The sequence below is a fragment of the Trachinotus anak genome, unplaced genomic scaffold (assembly GCF_046630095.1).
Source record: "Trachinotus anak isolate AG129_WGS33_773 ecotype Australia unplaced genomic scaffold, CSIRO_AGI_Tana_v1 ptg000023l, whole genome shotgun sequence".
Lineage (NCBI taxonomy): Eukaryota > Metazoa > Chordata > Actinopteri > Carangiformes > Carangidae > Trachinotus > Trachinotus anak.
In genome coordinates this window covers 4,995,264-5,016,360 of record NW_027273874.1, presented here as the reverse complement: position 1 = coordinate 5,016,360, position 21,097 = coordinate 4,995,264, and the positions used below count along the sequence as shown (strand labels likewise).

The following is a 21,097-nucleotide window of genomic DNA, read 5'->3' as shown; positions in this document are numbered from 1 at the left end:
CTAAAAACAAACAACTTTGTTTTCATGATGAGGAATATTTTTAACCTATGGCTCATCTTGATAAATTAATCCTTCAATCAAACTCAAGACTTGTGAGGAGAAAGGACAGGCACATCCCTCCTCTGCCCCTCGAGACCAAGCTGGTTTCTGCATGTCTGAGTATTTGCCTAATTACTGTTGCTCGGTACATCATGGCTTCTTCATATCTAAAATAGTCCGACTTCAATAGACCTGTGTGTAATGTATATGCAAGCAGTCTCATTAGCATCATAACAAAACAAAAGCCTGTTATTATCCAAGTATATGCAGAAGCACAAATTGCTGCTATAAATAATGATTGTAGATGTCTGAATATTATTACCAAAACTCTTTCATAATATTAATCAGTTCCTTATTTGGAGATACATTCACTGACTGTGGTAATTTATAGTGTCATGCTATATGTAGTGTTAACTTTTAAAACCAAACTTTTTAATATTCGTCGTAGGGTATAAAAATGTATTTTCTAGTACCTGCAGTCTGGTGACTTCTGTGCTAGTCCAGATGCACTATTGGTCAACCCTGCGAGCCAGGCCCCGCCCCTTTGCTGCAGTTCAGTTAAGCGTTGGTCGGCCAGGACGCTCGCCATGAGCTGCCTGTGTTTGTCGATGCTCAGAGGAACCGCCTGAAGAAGACCAACATGCTCATTATGTTTCTGTGGAAGCCTTTTTGGGAAATTTTGTGACACCAGTTACCAAACCACACGCAGCGAAATTTGTACTTCCATCAGACAAGCACATTACATTTTGTCTCAGTAAATCAGTTTAGAAAAAAACTAAGAAGAAAACCTTGATGTTGTCAGGCATTGGCTCCGTGTCCATAGACTGCAGTGCTTCTCCCAGCAGTGAGAGGGCGCTCTCACAACGCTCTGTCAGACTCTCCAGGCTCTGAAGGGGAATTGAGTAGAAGTGGAATCAGTGATTTGGGAATATTCAATCAAAGCAGACATAGAGAGGTCAAAGAAAGAGCAGGGGACAGGAAGACATTTTAATCTGTTTGGATAAAGAAACATAAACTGTCTGGGGAAAAACCCATTAAGTCTTTTAATTTCTTTTTTCTTCTTTCCTTGATTTATCCTCCACCCCCAGTTCATCATGAATTTTTGAAGTCGCCGACCACCACCAGACAATTGCCCTTTCTGTCCTTCCTTCCTCTCCAGACTTTGCTTTGTCCCATTCCACAGATGACCCCTACTTTTGGTGGCAATATTTTAAATTTGACATAAGAAGAAAATCTCAGTGGTTGACAACAAGTAAATTCAGAGCCTGCTTTATAGGCAAACATCAGGATTTTGTCTACATTACTGAAGAGTATTATCCTTTTCCACACGTTTACATTTAATTAGCAAAACAAAAAAAAAAAAGATCATCAGTGTGAGAGAAATGTGAAATTTCTTCCTGTCACTTTGTCTCTCAGTCGGCACTAGGACAACAAGAACTAAAACAGAGAAATGAAACAGATGGCAGATTTTCACACAAATCTTGACACTGGTCTAAATTCTCCAGCTCTGATATTTTATATTTAAAACTACTCTTGAAATCTTCATGAATAAAGACTCAGGCGGGAACAACTATTCTGTGAGGGAATGGCCTGAATGAGATTTATACAGAAAAAAAAATCTGATTAATTTAGCAAAAGCACAGATATCAGCTGATCTTAAATGCCTCAAGTGATCGTTTCCTGCTCAATTTCCCCAAGACTTCAACACACACTCGGGTCAGTAAATCTGGCTGCTGCAGCTGAGAAGATCTACCATGAAATATATATAGAATAGAAAAATAACTATACAGGATGTAGAAATTAAGGGGGAAAAATAAAAATGAATCTACTTCTTTTATTTGAACAACAGATTCTCACTAGTCTGAAGGCCAGCCAGTCCGAATGGCAGTGGGTAAAGTCTCCATCCATCTCTGTGGGCAGCTGCTGCTTGTCTACATACTGCTGAAGGACCCCTGTTCCTCGCACCATGTGGATCTGGACAGACAGGACAGGATAAAAAAAAAATTACGGACAGGAAATGACAAAATAAGAAAAAAATAATGAGAGATAATAGAAAATGAGGCAAAAGAAAACATAAGATATGAGGAGATCATGCTGTAGCCTTGAGAATATAAACTCTTATCTGCTTTACTTTGAGCCAGGGTCTTTATTTACAATGGACTTAATATAGCTGATAAAATTTGCACTCGTGGCTACAGATCCACACTTCCTCCTTGATTCTGAGAGCCTGGCATAATTTTTTTTTCAGCTTTCTTTAACAGAAAGAGCTGAGAGAGCAAAAGCACGTACAAAGAGTTTCCACCAAACAACAAAACAGACGAAGGAATTTTTTTTTCTAACAGTGTTAACATCTTTTGGGTGGGATTTCCCTTTGACATGCAAGGTTTACCGCTGCCAGGTTAAAATACAAACCAAATGGCAAGATGATTTTTCACATGTGTGTGTGTGAGACAGATCTCTGCTGCTCAATGCAACGCAATGAGCTGAATTACTGGTAAAAATGGGAGTTATTTGCAAACTATATTTGAGCCAAGTGTTTGGAAATGAGGCTTTATTTAGAGTCAAGCACAACGTGAAAGTGCGCTCCAGAGAAGAGCATCTGATATTCATCAAACTTTAGCAAGCGACATAAACATAGCATGGCTTTTGAAATGTTATTTCCTCTTGAACATTTTTTTTCATTTCATATATGAACAGTTATCTATGTTGTTATAATAATGGGAAATGGAGTTTCAGGAACTTTCACTTTGCTCATGTTTTGTTATTGTGGTTTTCAAAGGCTTTTCATGTGGGTGTTCTACTTGTTTTAAGATTTAGATTCATAAAATAAATTAGAAAATAAAACTGAACTAAAATAACCTGAACAAAATTGCACTGTGTGTGCGTGTGTGTGTGTTGTTCCATTAAATTGTAAGCATGTGATTTGTATGAGGTCACCTCTGCTCCTTCTAGATTATGAGAAAGGGACTCCTGCTGCTCTTCCAACAGAACCAGAACAGATCCAAGACCGCCAGGAACCAGCACCTGGGACACACACACACACACACACACAGAAACACATGTGTTTGAGCTACTTGCTCACATCTGCAGGCAAATTAAAGCACACAAGTAAACATTTAGCACATGTGGCTAAACATGTTTTGTTTTTTTTCTCACCTGGAACTTTTTAAGTGCAGAGAGGCAGAGAGCGGAGGGTGGAGAGCGTCTGCTGTCCATTAACACCGTGAGACCTTTTTCTTTGGCTGCAGGCCTGATGAGGAAGGATGGAGAGAGGTGAGTGGAGGTTTAAAACAGGAGCAGTAGTTAGAAAAGAAGTTTTCCTCTACAATGAGACACTTGCAATTTAATAAATACAGAATCCTATCATAAGATTTAAATCAATAATAGCACTTTTTACTCATTTACTTACTTTTTACTTTTTTCTTAACCCCACCAAGCAAATGACACAAACCCAGATATGAACATCAGAGGACAAGCTAGTCTTAAGTGTTAAGATATGCAGGTTTTGTGTGAGTGTGGTGCATGAGCAGAGGGTGAAACAGAAACAACAGGAATTTTATGGTATGAAAGTGGATAATGTGCACTGTAAGGTCTGCTAAATTTACAAGCCTTTTTATTCTCTGATGATACATGCAAACATATCCTACAGGGATGACTAAAATAAACCACTGAAATGTAGCCCTGAATCCCTTTACTGACTGGAGTAGGAAGAGCGCAGCATTACCGTGTGATTCTGTTGTAGCAGGCCAGGACCCGGGCCATCTCCTCCTCACAGAAACCCTCCTCTGATACATCTGTCGCTGTGACAACCAGAGCACGTCCCAACCTGTCCACAGTACCTGTAGTCCATAAGCATCAGAATAAGCATTGAGTAGGGAGGTCAAGATTACAATAAGACTGCTACAGTTATTACAGTTTTATTGTCTTTCACTAATAATGTTTGACGCTTAAGAACTACATTTCCCATAATTGGGGCTGGTAGAAGAAAGAATAATGTTGCCCGTGGAGCCTGTGTCAAATTTGCACCATAAAAATTAATGTTGAATTGGATCCTGTTTGCAGGATGTTGGCTGTTGGTTTTCAGATTTGTTGGTTTTCAGATTTGCCTAACTCATGACTCTGCGAAAGAGGAGCCATTTTTGATACAATATTCAATCAGATGCTAAAGGGTGAAGAGCTTGTTGTCCAACTGTGTGTACCAGACAACAATAAACAACAGAAGAATAATCACACATTTGGTCTATGCTTTATTTCAAAGCAACAGTTAAGGGACAACACTAAAGCTTCAAACTCCGACTCTGGTGGGACTCGAACCCACAACCTTTGAATCACTTCATCTATATCTAGAAGTCCAACGCGCTGTCCATTGCGCCACAGAGCCACTACATTGAAGGGTGCCAGTAAAGTAGAGATGACTCTGCAGCTTGATAAGAACCATTATAATCCTGAAAGACTTGCCTGTCAACTTCAGCTTCCCTGACTGGAGAAGTTCTGCGTCCAACTCCCTAAGCAAGGGAGGCTCTTTAGATGTAGCGCCATTCAATTGGTCAGGACATGTCTCTCCTGACCCCACCTCCTCATTAGAGTGGTTAAACAAGGATGTGCCCGATTGGCCATTACAGACAGGCAAAGGTTCAGCTTCTGCCTCTGGTGAGAGATACAAAAGTTATAGAAAATATTCAAGGGGATATGTTAGAACTTTTAGAATCTAATTTTCATATGAAAACTTTCAAACAGACCTGCAGTGCTTTTCTCTGTGTTCTGAGCGCTCACTGTAGTTGTAGTGGGCACTCCATCAGGTTGGTCAGCCTGTTTTGTTTGTTCCGACTGGTTCTCCTCCGTGACTGGCAGCTTTGTTGAAGTAGAGCAGGTGGTGGGACTTGGTTGAGGAGCTTTACCTTGCAGTTTCAAGCCCCTCTGGTGTGCACGGCCGCCAGACCTGGCCCTCCCTTTGGCCCCCTTTCCCTTCCTTTTCCTCCTAAAGACAAAGCACAGGAAGGTCTTAATGAGGTACAACAGCAAGTTAATAATTACACTGTTCACACATGCTGTTCTTTGTCTTTTGTATCATCCACTTCAGCCCCATGTGTTCAAGTTTGGATAAGCTGTACCTTGTGCACAGAGGTTGCACCTAAGTGTTATCTAAGACTTACCGAAGTTACCTGTACTTTCATGAGGAAGTGTGAAAAAAAAAATATTAGTGTGAAAATAAGATGAAAGAGGGCAGGGCATCATAAGGAATAAATCAGTACCTTGGTGCTCTGAATCCTGCAGTTTTGACTTCCTTTCCTCGAGGACACATTCTGTCCTCTGTCTTTCCTTCATCCCTTTCCTCTGCCAGGTTTGGGTTGGACGAACTCTTTGTTTTAGACCCACTGTTAGTAATCTCTCCACTTTCTGAAACTCCAGTGAATGGTCTCTCTGGTGCGTCTGATGTTGGGGTGGTGGCATCACTGTCTCCGCTCAGTGGTTTATCAGTATCCTCAAAAACCGAGTCTGAATGAGAACCGTGATCTGATTGACCCTCTATAACATGCCCAACTTTGTGGTTCGTCAAGACATGGATTTCATTTGTGACCAAACTGTCACCACTCTCGGAGTCTTTACTTCTGTTGTTATCTCTGCACGGCTGCATGAGGCCATTGCTATCTCTCTCCCTGCCCACACCTGGCCTCCTCTCCTTGAATGGGCCATCAAAATAAAGCTGGCGGCCATCAAGGCCCTCTGAGTCTCTGCTTGTTTTATCTCCTTCGTCAGAGTCATGGACAGAGGAGGAATAAGACCGCCTCCCTCTGCCAGCTTCAGAGACTCCTGGCAGAGGCCGAGGTGGTAACTGGTCACCCTTGGGAGTCACAGTGTCTCCTTTGGCGCCAAGGACAGCCCGAAAGCTTCCTGACCTTTCCATTCTCCCATATCCCCAAGCTTTTCCCTTGCGGAGTTTGATGGCTTTACTTCTCCTACACAGAGGCAAAGTCTTGGTCTTACAGATCCCATGCATCTCCAGGTACCTTTGCCTTGGGTCAACCCCTCCATCAGGACCCCCTCTGGGCTCCAACAGCTCCACATAGTCCCCATCCAGCTGAGGGTGCCTCACTGTCCGCCCAAGCCCATCTTCACTGCGCCTTCGCCGGGGAAGTGCAGACTCAGAGTCCAGGCCATCTGGTAGTAAATCTTCATCTTCCTCTTCATCCCAGGACCAGGAGTCCAGTTCTCCAGAGGATGAGCCACCCCATCCCCCAAGGCTGCTGCCCCCCTCACTGGGCAGGCGGTTGGATATGGAGCCCTCGTGGTTGGACATTAGGCCCAGCTCCTCAGAAGGGTCGTGGATGAATTTTGGGTAGACAACCTCCTTCCACGGGAGTCGCACCACGCCGTCACATGTACTGACTAGGCAGGTGTCAAGCCCTCCTCCAACTGTGGAGAAATGACAGTGGAAACGTTTACAAGTTCATATGTTTGAGCGTATGCAGGTCCTCCTACTTTAGAAAAAGAAATCACCAACATAAGCTCTATGAAAAACAAATGTTTGAACTTTTTCTGCCTTTCTTTAGCTCTGTTGCTAGGTTCTTCTCACTGCTAACCACCTGCTGACACTCATATTTCCCTCCCCTCTTTTTTTGTCCTTCCACATGCCATCCCTTAGTCATGTACTTGCCTGTTCTTGCCACACATCTGTTTCACTTCCCCTGTTTTGCCTCAAGTTTTTGTATGGATGATTTTCACCTAAAACCTCAGGAGAGCTCTTTGTGACTTAAAATAAAATACTGAAAAAACAAAAAATATCTACAGAAGCACAGAACTTCCATTTGTTACCTTCTCTCTTGTGGCCACGTTCTTTGTTGACACTGTGCAGCCACTCAGTGGTGAACACAAGGGGATGCTGTGATTCAGGTACCAAGATTTCCTGAACAGTGCGCCCCCCAGGGGCCAGACATTTCAGAGCCAGTCGGGGACAGCGCGTAGAGAAGGGCACCACCTGCAGGTAGAAGTCATTACTACGCAGGAGCCTCCAGTCCAAGGTGGAGAGTTGGACAACCACTTTCTCGCCAAGGCACAGAGGCCAGCCGGAGTGAAGAAACAAGCAACCCAGGTACTGAGACTGAGATGACAAAAACAAATGGAGAGGAAGAGAACGTGTTAAATATATAAATAAAGCATTGATTAAAAATCTTTCTCTGTACCTTTTTAGGTTGTGTAGTTACTGTCCTTAAGAAATCTCACCTTGAGAGTCCAATCTTGCCAAAAACTATTGTAGTTAATGCTAATGCATGGTCTTTCTCTCCCATTCACAAACCACAGCCCACATGAACCAACTGGAACCTGCCTGCATTGTTGTGTTTGGCTTGGTTACTCAGATGAGCTGAATTTCTAGAACTAATACCACACCAGTCAAAACTATTCAGAAGCTCGATGGGTGAAAAGCCAGTGCCATACAAATGTCAGACATGTGACTCACACGGTGCAAAACTGCTTAGCTAGCATGACAGAATGAGTAGGCTCTAGATAGCTGCAGAGCATCAGTGTGAGTCAGTTTGAAACATGCAGATGACTAGCTCTTTGCAACGGCCAGCCACTGTCAAAACAGTCTACTGTTTCATAAGAGGAAAACACATCACTGCGAAAAGAACTCTAAACAACAGGGATCTAAATATAGAAAATCCCTCATCAAATCATAGAAGCATTTACCCAAGAACTCTGTGAATTTGGGTGAAGGAGAGAAGGTCCCTTGTGGTATCCTGTGCACCATTAATCAACTGTTCTAATTAGGAAAAACACCTGAATCCAAACACTATTCCCACCTTAATCAATGCCGTGCCAGATCTATACCCCGTCTTTTGTAGTATAAGGGTATAAAACTCATCCTGAACCTCTCTCTGCTGTTCCCAGTCACATCTAATCGACTGACACGGGGCTTCTCCCTCCCCCTCCGTGCCCTCCAGACTCACGAGACGTGATCAAATTATATTCCTCACTCGACCTCTCCTCCATCTCCCCTTTTCTACCTCTCTGCCCTTTATTCAATTTCTTCTCTTTAAGCCTTCCTCCTGTCTCTTTTTTTCCCTGCCTGTTTCAAGAAACCCGCTTTCAGAAACAGTCTGATATCTCTCAAGGTGGATATTAGCATTTAAAAGCATGTGTGACTTTTCCATCTTAAAAAGTTTTGTCTGTTTTGCGTCAGCCCACATTCTGTAACCCTCTGTGTCCCCTGGCCCTCCTCCCTCTTCCTACTTCTCCCTCAATGTACCCCAGTGTTTGCTCCCTCCCTCTTCCCCACCTCCCACTTCTGAAAAATTCCTCAATCAGTCTACTATAATCCACAACCTTCCAGCATCTTCCCTTTTTTTTTTTTTTTTTGGACACATGCGCGTGCATGCAGGCGCAGTGAATGAAAGCCATGTTCATTCTCTCCTTTGACTCCCACTGCTTTCTCTGCTACTCACTCTTTCTTTCTGTAGCAGCAGTAACACACTCACATATGGAAGGAATTATTGTCATGACTCACAGTCTCAACTCCCGTCCCAGGCAGCTCCACTCAGCGACAATGAAAACATAGTTTGCTCACAATGGCTGGGCATGTGTGTGTGTGTGTGTGTGTGTGTGTGTGTGTCTGCAAGTCTAGGAAAACTGTAGAGGGTAATATGAGAAAGTTCTTAGCCTCTAAGCTTCTGCTTAACAGTGTGCATTGTTTGTCTTTTGAGCGTGTGTGTCTCGGAAAGGAAAATAAAAGGAATGCTTTTTAGTACAAACCTCAGTTTCTCATTTGATGCGATGAGAGAACACAATCACTACAAGTTGCATGTTTGCACAGTGTTTGCTTAGTGTATCCTATATCATACTATAACCATGCATTTTTTTTATTCATGCTTCATTTCACTAATTTCACTAATCTACATCTACTCGGCAAAACTTCTTTTGTCTGATGTAAATCTCAGATTTCACCAGCCACTTTCTCTCACTGATTTTACTGGCCAGCTAGAGTTTTAGAGCACAACCAACCCTCCACAGTGTAGTTAGTCACTGCTATAGGGTCACGCATGTGTCAAATTATACATGCCTTTAACTTTCCCTTTGCAATGGAGGCTTCATGTGACCAGTTACTGTGATACACTAAAGACTTCACACTTGAGGAGTTGAGACCGATTTGACTGCCTAAAACCTTCAGTACTACTCCATTCAATTGACTTGGACTTGCCCTTAAATGCACAGTCTGGAACTTCTGCTGCTAGAGGTCTCGAAAATCAAAACAAAAACAAAAGACAGTGTTGGGTGACGTGATGAAATAGCATGGGATCATGGGAGTTGTTGTCTGAGTTGTTTCTTCACCACCATTGCCATCAGCTTCTCTCAGTTTGGATTCCTTCAGTGTTTGTTGTTCAGGATGTCTTTACCAGGAGCTGAATTATCTAGAGAGATCTCATCCTCTCCAAAACAAACAGACCCTGTGATTATAACTGATAAAAACACTGAATAAAGCCGATGTGAGATTGATGCTAACCTTTGTTTTGTTTGTTTCTTTAACTAATAAGACGTATGGGAGGTTTTTAAAGGCCGCCGAATTATGCTCTCCTTAACAAATGGACCAGGGGATTAAAACCTGTAGAAACAATGAATAAAGCAGTTTAAAAATCAGTGATTTGCCAATACTCTTTGGTGGAAACTGAGACAGCTTACCTTTGTTTTTTTGGTAACTTATGAACCAAACGTTCAGGTTTTTATCGACAGCCAAATGACCTGCAGAGGTTTCTTCTCTGTTTTTTTCTCGAATAACTTCTGATCCAGATGTCTGATAACTATAATCCTTCATCCAGTTAAAATAAATAGTTCAAAACGACAAAGGTGTAAAAAGTGTACCTTAAAATTGCGCTGCTGTGGCAAGAAACCTCAATGTCGACGCATGAGTGTAGGAGATAAGACATCATTGATAGGTGACCACATGAAACAGAGCTTTAACATGATTAAAATAGGTTTGAGACATTTTAACATGGAAAAGTTACTTTGTATAACTTTAAAGAGTTCAAAACAAGTGGACCCTTACTGGACTAGTAACTTAAAACTTAATATTCAACACACAGAAACGCAAAAACAACCGAATGATCATGCTCACCAAAGGAATCAAAACGCTCACAACTGACAAGATTTCTCACACTGTACTTGATGAATTTAACTGACAGATGTTTCTGCTTTGGATTACACAGCTATGTGTGTGTTCCCAGTCACAGTGTGTTTGCAGTTTGGAACTCACACAGGCGTGCTGCTGGAGTTTGTGCAGGAGGTGCTTGGCAGGAACAAAGTAGTCAAGGAGGTAGCGAAGACTGTCGTGTTGATAGGTCGACTCCAGGACTGAGAAGACCTGGACAAAAGTGCAAAAAAAAAACCCCACAAAACTGATTACCACAGAGTGGAAACCTTTCATCTGCAGAACATCAGCTTCAATGAATTAAGAGCAGCCTTTCTTTAAACTAGAGCTTCAACCCTTCATGAGTGTATCCACTGGATTCTGAGAGGGTTTCAATTGCTCAAGAGTGGAAGAATTTCCTCAGCCCAGACAGCATGTAATCAGAAATTAAACAAGAAAATCACCATGTCAGAGCTGCTTCATTTCATCCATTTTATTTTAACAAGCAGCTATTTCCATAGCAACAAAAAAAAAATTTGATTGGAGGCTGCACAGCAACTTGGAACGACACAATTATCAAATCCCCATAAACGATAACTGAGATTAGCTCAAAAGCCCCTTAGTCTACTAGCTTTTAGGGAAATTAAGCTAAAAGCACTAAAAACAAATATGACTTTGGCGCTCTGTTATGTCAAGCTGGAGATGTTAGAGCTTACAAAGAATTCCCACAATGCACCTGTCAGAGAGTTTAACAGTTTTGCCCAGCTGACTGCACTTTCTTACAATAAATGTTATGACTGAAAAGCAGAAGTTGTGTGCTGCTTTTAGTGAAATAAGTCATATCAGGCTTGGAGGAAGAGGGTTTGGCTATAATTGACCAGCTGGCTAGATTTTGTTTGTGTTGGCTTCTAGCAACAGTTTATATCTGGGGGAGGCTGTGTTATCTGCACATAGCATCGCCTTCCTCGCATAGTCCTGCGTCACCTTATCATTTAATTGAATCTGCATTATTTATACCCCCCCCCCCCCAACCCTGTTTATTGCTGTTAACATGTGGACTGGAATGGAGGTGTGTGCTTGTGGGGTCTACCTGGGAGAGAAGGGGTGGTGCCGTGCTCTCGAAAGGAGGATAAAGCGATGAGAGTGCCCCCTGCACGCAATCCTCCATAGCCTCCGAACCCTGACAGAGACACACAGATGGTAAGAAAGGGTTAATCCATAACCGGACACTGAATCAACTTGAATGTCTGTGTTTGTGTTTAACAGCCGGCATGTCTCGCTTTTTTTTTTTTTTTTTTTTGCTGACACACACACACAGACAAATATACACACATACTCTACTTTCAACTTCCTGTTGTATGGTCTGGGGAGTGTCAAACATTTCCTCCAAGGCCTAGTAAGTGTAAGGACCCCCAGAACAACTGAGTTCAGAGACCACCGCAGCATGTTAACACACACACACACACACACACACAGAGTCACACACACATACTATGCATGCATGCACAGCTGCATGCACATTCGCACACATCATAACACGGGTCCAGCCTGTGAGGTGCAGAGTGACAGAACAGAGCACGCAACACCATACAGTGTTTATTTTTCTGCACTGACCGTTGCCGTGGCAACCTGCAACTTTTTTTTTTCTTTCTTTTCCAACTTCTCTCTTTCGCTCTCCCTCCCTTCGCATTTCCTCTCCAACCTCCCATCTGCTCCTCTGCCTCTTTTCCTCGGTTTTACCCTCTCCCCTCCGCCTCCACCCCCCCCCACCACCCCGCTCTCTCTCTCTCTCTCTCTCTCTCTCTCTCTCTCTCTCTCTCTCTCTCTCTCTATCTTCCTCAGCTCCAATTTTATTTTATTTTTTTCTACGCCAACTTTCTTTGTTTCACCTCCATCCGACTCTCTGAATGTCATCTGACAACAATTATGTCGGGATTCTCTTCAACAGACAGCATATTGTGCTGACTAACTACAATAACCGAGGGGATGGATAGAAAGCCATGGGAGGAAAAACCAGAATGGGAGAACAGAGTGTACGGAAAAAGAGAAGAGCGGCTAGCGAGAGAGGGAGCCAGGAGGGAATGAGCTGGTGGTGGTGCGGGGGTTTTTATGGAAGAAGACCCAGGTTCAACAATGTTTGAGAATTATTTTTTGGGTTTGTTTTTGTGTACAGAGCAGGGTTGGGGTTAGCCACAGAGGAGGATAGAATGAGTATCAAAAACAGGAGTAAGTTTTTCTGTGACCAACAACTTACGCAACTTAGTCTGCAACGCCCTCACAGAATTAATTCAACAAATATGCTCAAACAAATGTCAGGATTTATTTGCAATTGTTTCTTGTCTGGAAAAAAGACTCACGTGAATGGAAATTTATTCACACAAGAGAGCGAGCAGTTGTAGGATGGAACAGAAAAAAAAAGGCACAGGTCACTGGAGGACCGAAAGGAGAAGACAGATTGAGACTTATAAACAGAGCAGTGGAGTCACATCAGGTCTACAGTGTAACCTGCTCTGCTGAGGCAGCTCAGGGTCATTCACAGGAGATGTTCGTTTCTGTTTCCTACCCGTTCTCTTGGCCGAGGGGCAGATTTTTCAACTGTGACTTCAGCCCCCATGGCACCAACAGCAAAGTGGCACCGGGCTAAAATTCACGCAGCTTTATTTTTCCATAGTAACACAAGATTTTGGACGAGAGCAATACTGCAACTTGGAAAAAACACAAATGACAAAACCTCCTTAAATGTTGCTGAACACAGCTCAGTTTTCCAGAAGCAGAGCAGCTCAAAGGTCATGTTGGCGTTCAGTGAACACAACCACTAAATCTCCAAGAAACCACACATAAAACACCCATCTTAAAAGAAATAAGAGTCCACTAGTCTTATTTATCTTAAAACTTGAATCTTAAATTCAATTGTGCCTGTTGGTTGGCACCTTTTTATATATAGTCTATGCCTGGCACATACAAGTTTCCAGGTAATTAACCATTTTAAGAGTCATTAAGTTGAAACAAGGCAGATAAAAAGCAATGGTGCAAAAAATAAGACTTGAGCAAGATTTAAATAACATCACTAGATTAAATAACATTTTCCTTAGGATACAGGCTCAGACTGATGATGAGCTACTGTATAAAGCGATAGGAGAGGTTACGTGAAAAGCACATACAACAAAAAGTAATGCAGACACTTAAGTCGATATACTCTCTGCTACTGTATGAAACAGAGATGTGCCACAACATAAAATGTCCAAAATCAATACTTTTACATATGCAAATACCTCTCTATGGTACATCATCTCTACTCCTTAACCACAACATAAAAAAGGTTTCAGGTCGTTTCTAATGAGGTCTGTGTAATCGCGTGTACAGGGGGAGGTGTCGTAGACTATGGTAAACAACAGTCTGTCGGAGAGCATGTCGTAATAGGTGTAGTGGTTGTAAAACAGCCTTCTGGCTCACTGACAGAACATATTGAGTCTAGTAAAAGCACAGCGGGGGGTGTTCAGGGGATTGCAAGGCAAGCCAGCAGGAACTTCCTCCTGGAGTAAAAACCTTTTAAAGCATCCCACAAGACTTGAGTTGATTCAATACAACACCAAATTTATGTCGAAACGGGAAAGTATCCACTGATTGTTAACTGACGGCGGACACTGTCTGATCTGGTCTTCTCATCAGACTGACTCTAAATGCCAATGCACAATATACAATGTGTGCTGGGTTACACCTTTGCAAAGCTTCCATATCTTCAACTCAAATGCAGCCCCTCAGGATCAAAGATTATGCAGCTTGTGCCGGAGAACCAGCCGCACCACAGCGAACAATGCACCACTCATAGAGCTTCATTGCTTAAGTGTAGGTAGAAATAGGCCGCTCAGGTTTGGAGAGCACACTTCTGAAACTGGCAGACTAGCTAAACTCACTGTAGCTTACTCAGTGACAAGCTACCTAGCCAGCAACAATATTTAGCTTGGATGTGTGATGCTCAATTGTGCCCCCCACATTTTTTCCTCAACACTGAATCTCTTGTGTTGTGTTTGCATGCCTGTGCACACAACTTCAAACAGGATATACCACTGCTAACATCCAAAGAATGGAATTTAAGTCTGGAAGTACAATCAATGAAATACACAGGGAATGGTGTCTATAGAGAGAGAAAAAAGAGAGATGCTGCTTTTCCACCAAACCACAAAACCCTGTAATAATGTGAACGTTATTTATTTTCCAGTAAAATTAGGTTAATGTTTTTTAGCAACGCATCTATACCATATGTACTGTCCAATAAAGGGTCATGATAATTCATTTACTCTGCTCCTGTCTAACCTATGGTGCTAGTGCATTTAATGCAATTAGTCACTCTTGCTTTTGATCAGCCGATACGTGCACATGAAACTGAGGAGCCCTAATGAAATTTATAAATTAGATTTCTTTTCAGACTTTAAGACAAAAGGAGCCTCTCATGTAAAATCTGGTGTCTCATCTTTGAGGGAACTGAAGGTGTAATTCAGTTACTCTTCATTCCAACACTTACTGCTAATGCACGCAGATATTGCAAGTCGCCTCAGACAAAAAAAAAACATCTGCATGCAATGAAACGTAATGCATCCGCACTAGAGGTTTTGCACTTATATCACAGTTTTCAAGCAAACGCTACTGGCACCATTTTCAGCGTCCTGTTGGAGAAGCAGCTATACACACATTATCACTACATAAAACCAGATTAGACAGATGATGAGGAACAGATCTGAGTCAAGAACTTGACAGGAAGCATGACTGTTTATTTTAGGCATACTAAGAATAGCCTTCAACTGAGAAGTGCATGTGATTACTTCTATTTAATTAGTACACTGATAGACTTGTTCTTAGGTTGTTCTTTTTTTTTTTTTTAAACACGTCATCATTCTGGGAGAAGCCGGGGAAAGTGCTGTTTAGGCTTAGTTGGATTTTACCAAAGAACTATGCATTGCCTGCCAGCTTTGCAAAATCTTAGTACGAGTACTGATGAAAAATTGGAGATTAAACACTCCTTTGACTTAAGTTAAAAGTACAAAAATATTACCATTAAAAAATATTTTAAGTAACAAAAGTAAGTAGCCTACTTATGATCTGCCCCTTTCATATTGGTATATTATATGAATATGTACATCACTCAGATTAGAGCAGCTGGTAAAGATGCTGATATTTCTTTACTGATAGTCAAATTGTGAATCTTCCCACTGGGGATCAATAAAGTCTTATCATATGTTAAACTGTGATAATACACCATATTTTACGTAACAACAATAAATGTAATAGACTAAAACATATAGTATCTGCCTCTGAATTGTAATGGAGCAGAAGTAAAAAGATGCACTGAATACAAGTACTCAAATTAAGTACAGGTACCTCAAAACTGTACTTAACCACAGTTGTTGAGTTAATGTAACAATCTCTTTTGATTTTGAATGTGTCAAATGTGAAAGATTAAGTGTTTCTTCATGGGTTAGCTGAAAATTGCCCTACATCTTAAAACAATTAAATTCTCAAGCCATTAAAAATCCATTAGATTAGCCAAAAATGCAGCCCGAAGCCAAAGACAGACTTTTTTTCTATGATCAAGAAAAGCTGTTGTTTTGGAGATACATGGTTTCACAGGCCAACGGCAGTATGAAATTTAGTGAAAATGTGTGATGACAACTGAGCAAACTCCATCCACTTGGGAGGACCATGGGATGCCGTTAAAATGACAACACGGAAGCCACAGAGTTTGAGTAAAGCTTTTTTTTTTTGGTCAAACCATAAAAAACTTTACAACTGGCTCCATAACAAAGGGTTGTCTCTTTTAGTTCTTGCCTACTAATTGACATACCACCTTATGGCTCTGGTTTCCTGGTTATGTATAATTACAAGATCTGCAGCAACGGCAAACACAAGCGTCCTGTCTTCAGAACTACCAGTTCCGAGCCAATGGGAGGCATCTTACTCACTTTGTCCGGTGTTACTTAGAGTTTGAGGTTGTTGAGTCACCAGCAAAGTGTGCATGTGTTCATGCCGCACATGGACTGCCACTGAGGACAATCAGTACAGTGGCGAATGAGTGGGCATCCTCATGTTTGTGTCAAAAACGGACACACAGTACAGAGCCAGGGTATGTCATTCTTGTGTCAGACTTCCTGTCTTTCTCTCCTGTAAGAGGCGGTGGTTGTCCCCTGAACAGATGCTTGGCACAGGGAGGAAAAACAGGGAGAGACGGGGAGAGGTGTAGCAAAAAAAAGGAGCAGGGTAATCAAATAGAGAAGATTAGAATACAGCAAAACTAAAAAGGTAATGCTGGCTTTGAAATATACATAATAGGCTATATATAGCACTCAAACTGTCAGCTTATTGAAGTCTGAGTGATTGAGGAAACAGATTCAATAGGAGACAGACTGACAGAGAGACACTGAGAGAACCAGACAGCCCTATACCCTATAGAGAGAGCGGGTTCAGACAGAAAGAGGAAAAGAGAAAAGGAGGAGGAGGAGGAGGAGGGTGACCAGAGGGAGAGATCGATGGGAAACAAGATCAGCAGTAACCATGATAGAAACCAGATGTAGACCCCTACAGTACATGACGGACAGAGAAAGAAAGGAAGAGCAATAGAGCAGAAAGGATCTCAGAGAAGGGAGGGAGTGATAGGAGATGACATGATTAGGAGAAAGCATGAGAAAGATGCCAACATAGAGGAGAGGAGAGGGGCGGTGAAGAGAGGAGACAGGAAAAAAAAAAAAGAGGGAGACAGACAAAGGGAAGAGGAAGAAAAAGGAGAGGCCTGAGACTGATTTCCTTTTCTAAATCTCCCTGTATAATCTAACCTGAAACCTACAGTAGGTCAAACAGTTTGTTGGGACTGTTTCAGGCTACTGAAGTGCTACAGTCTGTCGCTGAATGGGGTGAAGCTTCACATATTTCACCACAGCAGCTAACATGCGTGAACAGTGTGGCACTCTATGACAAATGGGACAAATAAGCGCAAATAATTTTTGTCCTTGGTCTTCCTGAGCGTGTCATTTCCGATCTTTGAGCGGGCTAGGCACAGTGTTAGCTTGCTAGCTTACCTCTCCCATCTCATCAGTGCAGCTGAAGCAGGTCAGAGTAGCTGGTTGCTAACAGTTCAGCCGTATTATAAAAACCACTGAAACGTGAGAACACATGAAATATCAGTGATAAAGCAGACCAAAGTGCAGTCTGTAAACTGTGACGTTATCCATGCACACTTTAGGTAACAATTTGAACGGTCATGGCCAACACTGGGGTTTGCCTACAACCTGAGTGAAAATAGGACTACTCGTGTTTCTTGCCCTGTGAAACGTTTTACAGCTGTTGCTACGCTATTAACTTTGTGAGTATGCTATCATGAATGTTAGGAACAATGGCCAAGCCTATGAAAATATGATTTCACTTCAAACCAGAATTAGCAAGTTGTAAACACAGCATTTTATGACATTTTATCACCTTGTGAAACTGGTGTTGTCAACATGTTCGCAAATAGTTGCTTTAGCATTTATTTGGAGAAATGTTTCTCGCAGTTTGGCTCATGTTATATTCAAGCTCCTTTTCCTCCTAAAGATGTTAAAGAAACGGCCATGAGCAACAAATCGCCGCATTAAAAAGTAGTCATCCTCGGTCTGCATGCAATAGGGTCTTGACAATCACAGGAAACTCACTTGAAGATAGAGCCTGAGATTGACAACATCACTGATCCTGTCTGGATTGTTCTAGTGCTGTTATCTCCACCCGCTTGGTACTCCAAGCAGTTTAAAACAAACACTGCTCTAACTTTCAGCAGACTTTTTTTTTTTTTTTTTTTGGTCAGGGACTGGTACATCTCATTAGAGTTTCAAAAGCACAGCACACCAGACAGAGGGGATGGAAACACACTCAGCCACATATTCTTGGCAACGGAACAGTGTTACGTGTGTGTGACTGTATGACTCTGAGTGTGTGCAGAACAGCCTGCTGATGCATTTTAACACCTATGTGCATGTGTTAGCAGCCATATTCGTCTCATAGAGACTATATATGCACACATTCATTCGTGTTGTGCTTTTATTATTTTTTTTTAAACATGTTGTTTGGACAGTTGTTTGTTGGTTTATACACTTTACACAGCGCTGTTATTAAGTGTTAAATTTACTTTTATGAGCCCGGTGTTGTGGAAAGAATTCAGTTTCTACGCGCTTGTGACTTTGCTGTGACTACATGTGCTCTTCTGTGTACATCTGTTACTGTTTTCAATCTCAAACTTTCCCTGTTGGGCACTGAGGAAGATGAAACTGTACCACACATGTTCTTCCTTCCCTGAAGTCCATGCCATCCCTTGTTCCTGCTCTCTTTTTTTTTTTTCCCTTCCCCTTTTCTCCCAGGTCCAATGTGGAAAATGCGGCATCACCGAAACCACTGTTGCTGCCGTCCAAGTCTCCTAAAATAAAAAGTAACCCTACCCTCCTCTTTTATTCTGCTCTTTCCCACTCTAGTTCTCTCTTTCTCTTCGCCTCTGCTCTTCCTCTCCCTGCCAAAGTGCTCCACCCTGCCCAACACGCAGAAGTGGGAATATAACCTAAATCTTTCTTTATTCATTTTTTTTTTCTTTCTTCATTTAATTCATATCCTTAGTTCTCATACGTGTGCATGTGTCTGCCATCTTCCAGTCTCTCTGCCTCTGCATGTCACTGATCAGACCATAAGTGGGTGGGGATGGTAAACAAAATCCCAGGAGATGCAACAGAGAGCTCTTTTTCCTCAGTAAAGCTCCCGATCTCTTCTGCAAAGCAACCGCAAAAAAAATCACTAACGTCACACAAGTTAAATCATGTCATTATAATTTGCTGCCACTGGGATTTGACAGCTTTGTGAGATATAAACCGAGACCTGTAACTGCTGACTGAAGTTCTTCCCAAATCAAATGCATGTCTTTATGAGAAGCATGAAAGTGATGCTGTTTTGGGTTTTGGAAGCACATGTAAGTCTGGGTGTTAAGTAAAACGTAAATTTACTCCCATTTAAAGATGAATGTATATGTGCATATTTAAATTTAAGACAAAAAAATAAATAAATAAATAAAAATGTCCCGTTGCAACAGATCAAAAGCAGATAAGCCCGATGATATCAGCCTCTCATAGGACTGATTCCCTGGGAAAGTTTGGAAATGTTCTGCGTTACATGGCCAGAGCCTAAACAGTAACAGTAACTTCCTCATTAGCAAAGTCAGATAACTTTAAAAGCATTTTCCACGCAAACTTGACTTCTCACTCGCTTTAAAAAAAAAAAAAAAAGGGGGGGGGGGGGGGGGGACTTACCATGACTTCAGTCAGGAATTCCTACATAGTCCTCAGCTCCTTTCCTGGACTCGCTTCCTCTCCGCATTCTCCGCACAAACTTTCTCTCCGTGGTTAGAACCAAACAGCCCCCATGACCTCCTCTATGTGATTTCTCCCCCCTCCCCGTTCAAATCTCTCTTTTTCTGGGATATCAGCGGGGTAAAAACAGTCCTCCTCGCTTCCCTTCCCCACTGTCCGCTATGTTTCCCAGCCTGGGAATGTCCAAGCAGATTTTCTTTCCTCCTCTATCCGGCGGTCCCACGCACTCCCACCTCCCTCCCTCCCTCCCCTCCTCACCTAACAAGAGCGCCACAGTCCCGCTGCACTCAAACTTTCCATTTTTTGCCCCCCCCCCCCCCCCCCCCAGAGTAACTTAAATGAATAGACAATGAAACGTCGTTGCCCCACCCAGGCGTAATTGCAAAAACATCTGTGATGTTTTATTGTTGGGCTTTTGGTGAAATTGCGTGATCTTTATTCTCAGTGTGAGATAATTAAGTCTATCGCTATTTTAGCTCAATGAAAAAGCGTTGGGGGCAATCAGAGAGAACACTCAAATAATAGATGCCAAAGTGGCTCTGCACATGTTGTGTGAATGTAGGCAATGCTCCAAAATGGCAACCCTTACCAACGCATGCCAAGTTACATTCACAAATAGTTCATTTTGTTTTTTGCAGAATGTTTTTTTTTTTTAGTGCAACAGAACATTGTGGAGGTTGTTAGCAGCCTCAAAGAAGCGCATTATCCTGAGTCACATAAATGTCCTTTTGCCACCCGTCTGAAAGCGTTAAAGGGCTACTTCAGTTTTGCACTACCTCAACATTGGGAGTTACAAAAGACATATTTAAAAAATGAATAAGTCAAAATTGATGCAGCAGGTATTCCAACTTTTAGTCCCTAGTATGAGTCAAGCTCCAAAAACTTTGGATCCTACTTTTCCCACAGCGCAACCCAACCAACACAGAAATTCCAACTTCCCTTTTGAACTGGAAAGTTGGAATTTCTGAGCAGTTAACTGGAATGCCCCCTGAAGTCAGATTTTCAACTCCGAAAGTTGGAAGAACATCACCAACCCTGACCTCGAAATCCAAGATGGCTACCCCGCACAGCAACAGAAGTGAAAGCTTCTGCTTAAGTATTTAATAGGACTTCTGCCTCATTTGTGTGTCAGTAAATCAGTCGTACTGTCCAACTTCTATATGTGGACATGTCGCTATGGTGGTTATATGTGTAAAATACAGCGTAATGCATTATCACAAATTGGTATTGCTAACAATAACAGCAACAAGCAAACAACAAAAATAACAAATGTCCAACTTGTAGCTACAGTGTGACGTCATTCCCAGCTCCGACTTCTGACTTCCGAGGAAAATGGAATGAAGCGTTACCCTACCCTGTACCCCAGTTTGTAACACACAATTCTTTTAAAATGGGTACCATCCTAAACCCAGGATTAGGGTTTTCTGTTTTCACTTGCTAAGTAGTACTCCCCATGATAAATATGCTGAATGTCATGTGTAAAAATATGTTTGCCAAGTTGTATGGCTTCATAAATTTAAGTGTCCTCTCATGTTAATCCCCAATATTCTGATCGATGAAAGGATCATTTTTC

The 21,097-nt window shown here is 42.0% G+C and overlaps 1 protein-coding gene and 1 non-coding gene across 3 annotated transcripts in view; both read right to left on the bottom strand.

Annotated features, from left to right (window-relative positions):
* Positions 1-19,738, bottom strand: part of arhgef40 (Rho guanine nucleotide exchange factor (GEF) 40) — a 38,893-nt gene extending 19,155 nt beyond the window's left edge. The window contains exons 1-14 of one of the 2 annotated variants that reach the window (XM_071459117.1): positions 19,465-19,738; positions 17,224-17,300; positions 11,247-11,336; positions 10,283-10,390; positions 6,853-7,138; positions 5,292-6,453; positions 4,779-5,017; positions 4,498-4,686; positions 3,764-3,878; positions 3,196-3,289; positions 2,977-3,063; positions 1,897-2,013; positions 828-926; positions 513-664 (exon numbers count right to left, since the gene is read on the bottom strand). In XM_071459117.1, the coding sequence (XP_071315218.1) occupies positions 513-664; positions 828-926; positions 1,897-2,013; positions 2,977-3,063; positions 3,196-3,289; positions 3,764-3,878; positions 4,498-4,686; positions 4,779-5,017; positions 5,292-6,453; positions 6,853-7,138; positions 10,283-10,390; positions 11,247-11,336; positions 17,224-17,232 (2,747 nt within the window). In that variant the 5' untranslated portion in view covers positions 17,233-17,300; positions 19,465-19,738. The remainder of the gene's footprint in view (positions 1-512; positions 665-827; positions 927-1,896; positions 2,014-2,976; positions 3,064-3,195; positions 3,290-3,763; positions 3,879-4,497; positions 4,687-4,778; positions 5,018-5,291; positions 6,454-6,852; positions 7,139-10,282; positions 10,391-11,246; positions 11,337-17,223; positions 17,301-19,464) is intronic. The other variant, XM_071459118.1, reaches the window with a different exon arrangement.
* On the bottom strand, positions 4,333-4,420 carry trnar-ucu (transfer RNA arginine (anticodon UCU)). The gene is given in 2 exon segments: positions 4,333-4,368; positions 4,384-4,420. It is a non-coding gene; the product is annotated as a tRNA-Arg (tRNA).
* Positions 19,739-21,097: the final 1,359 nt, after the last annotated feature.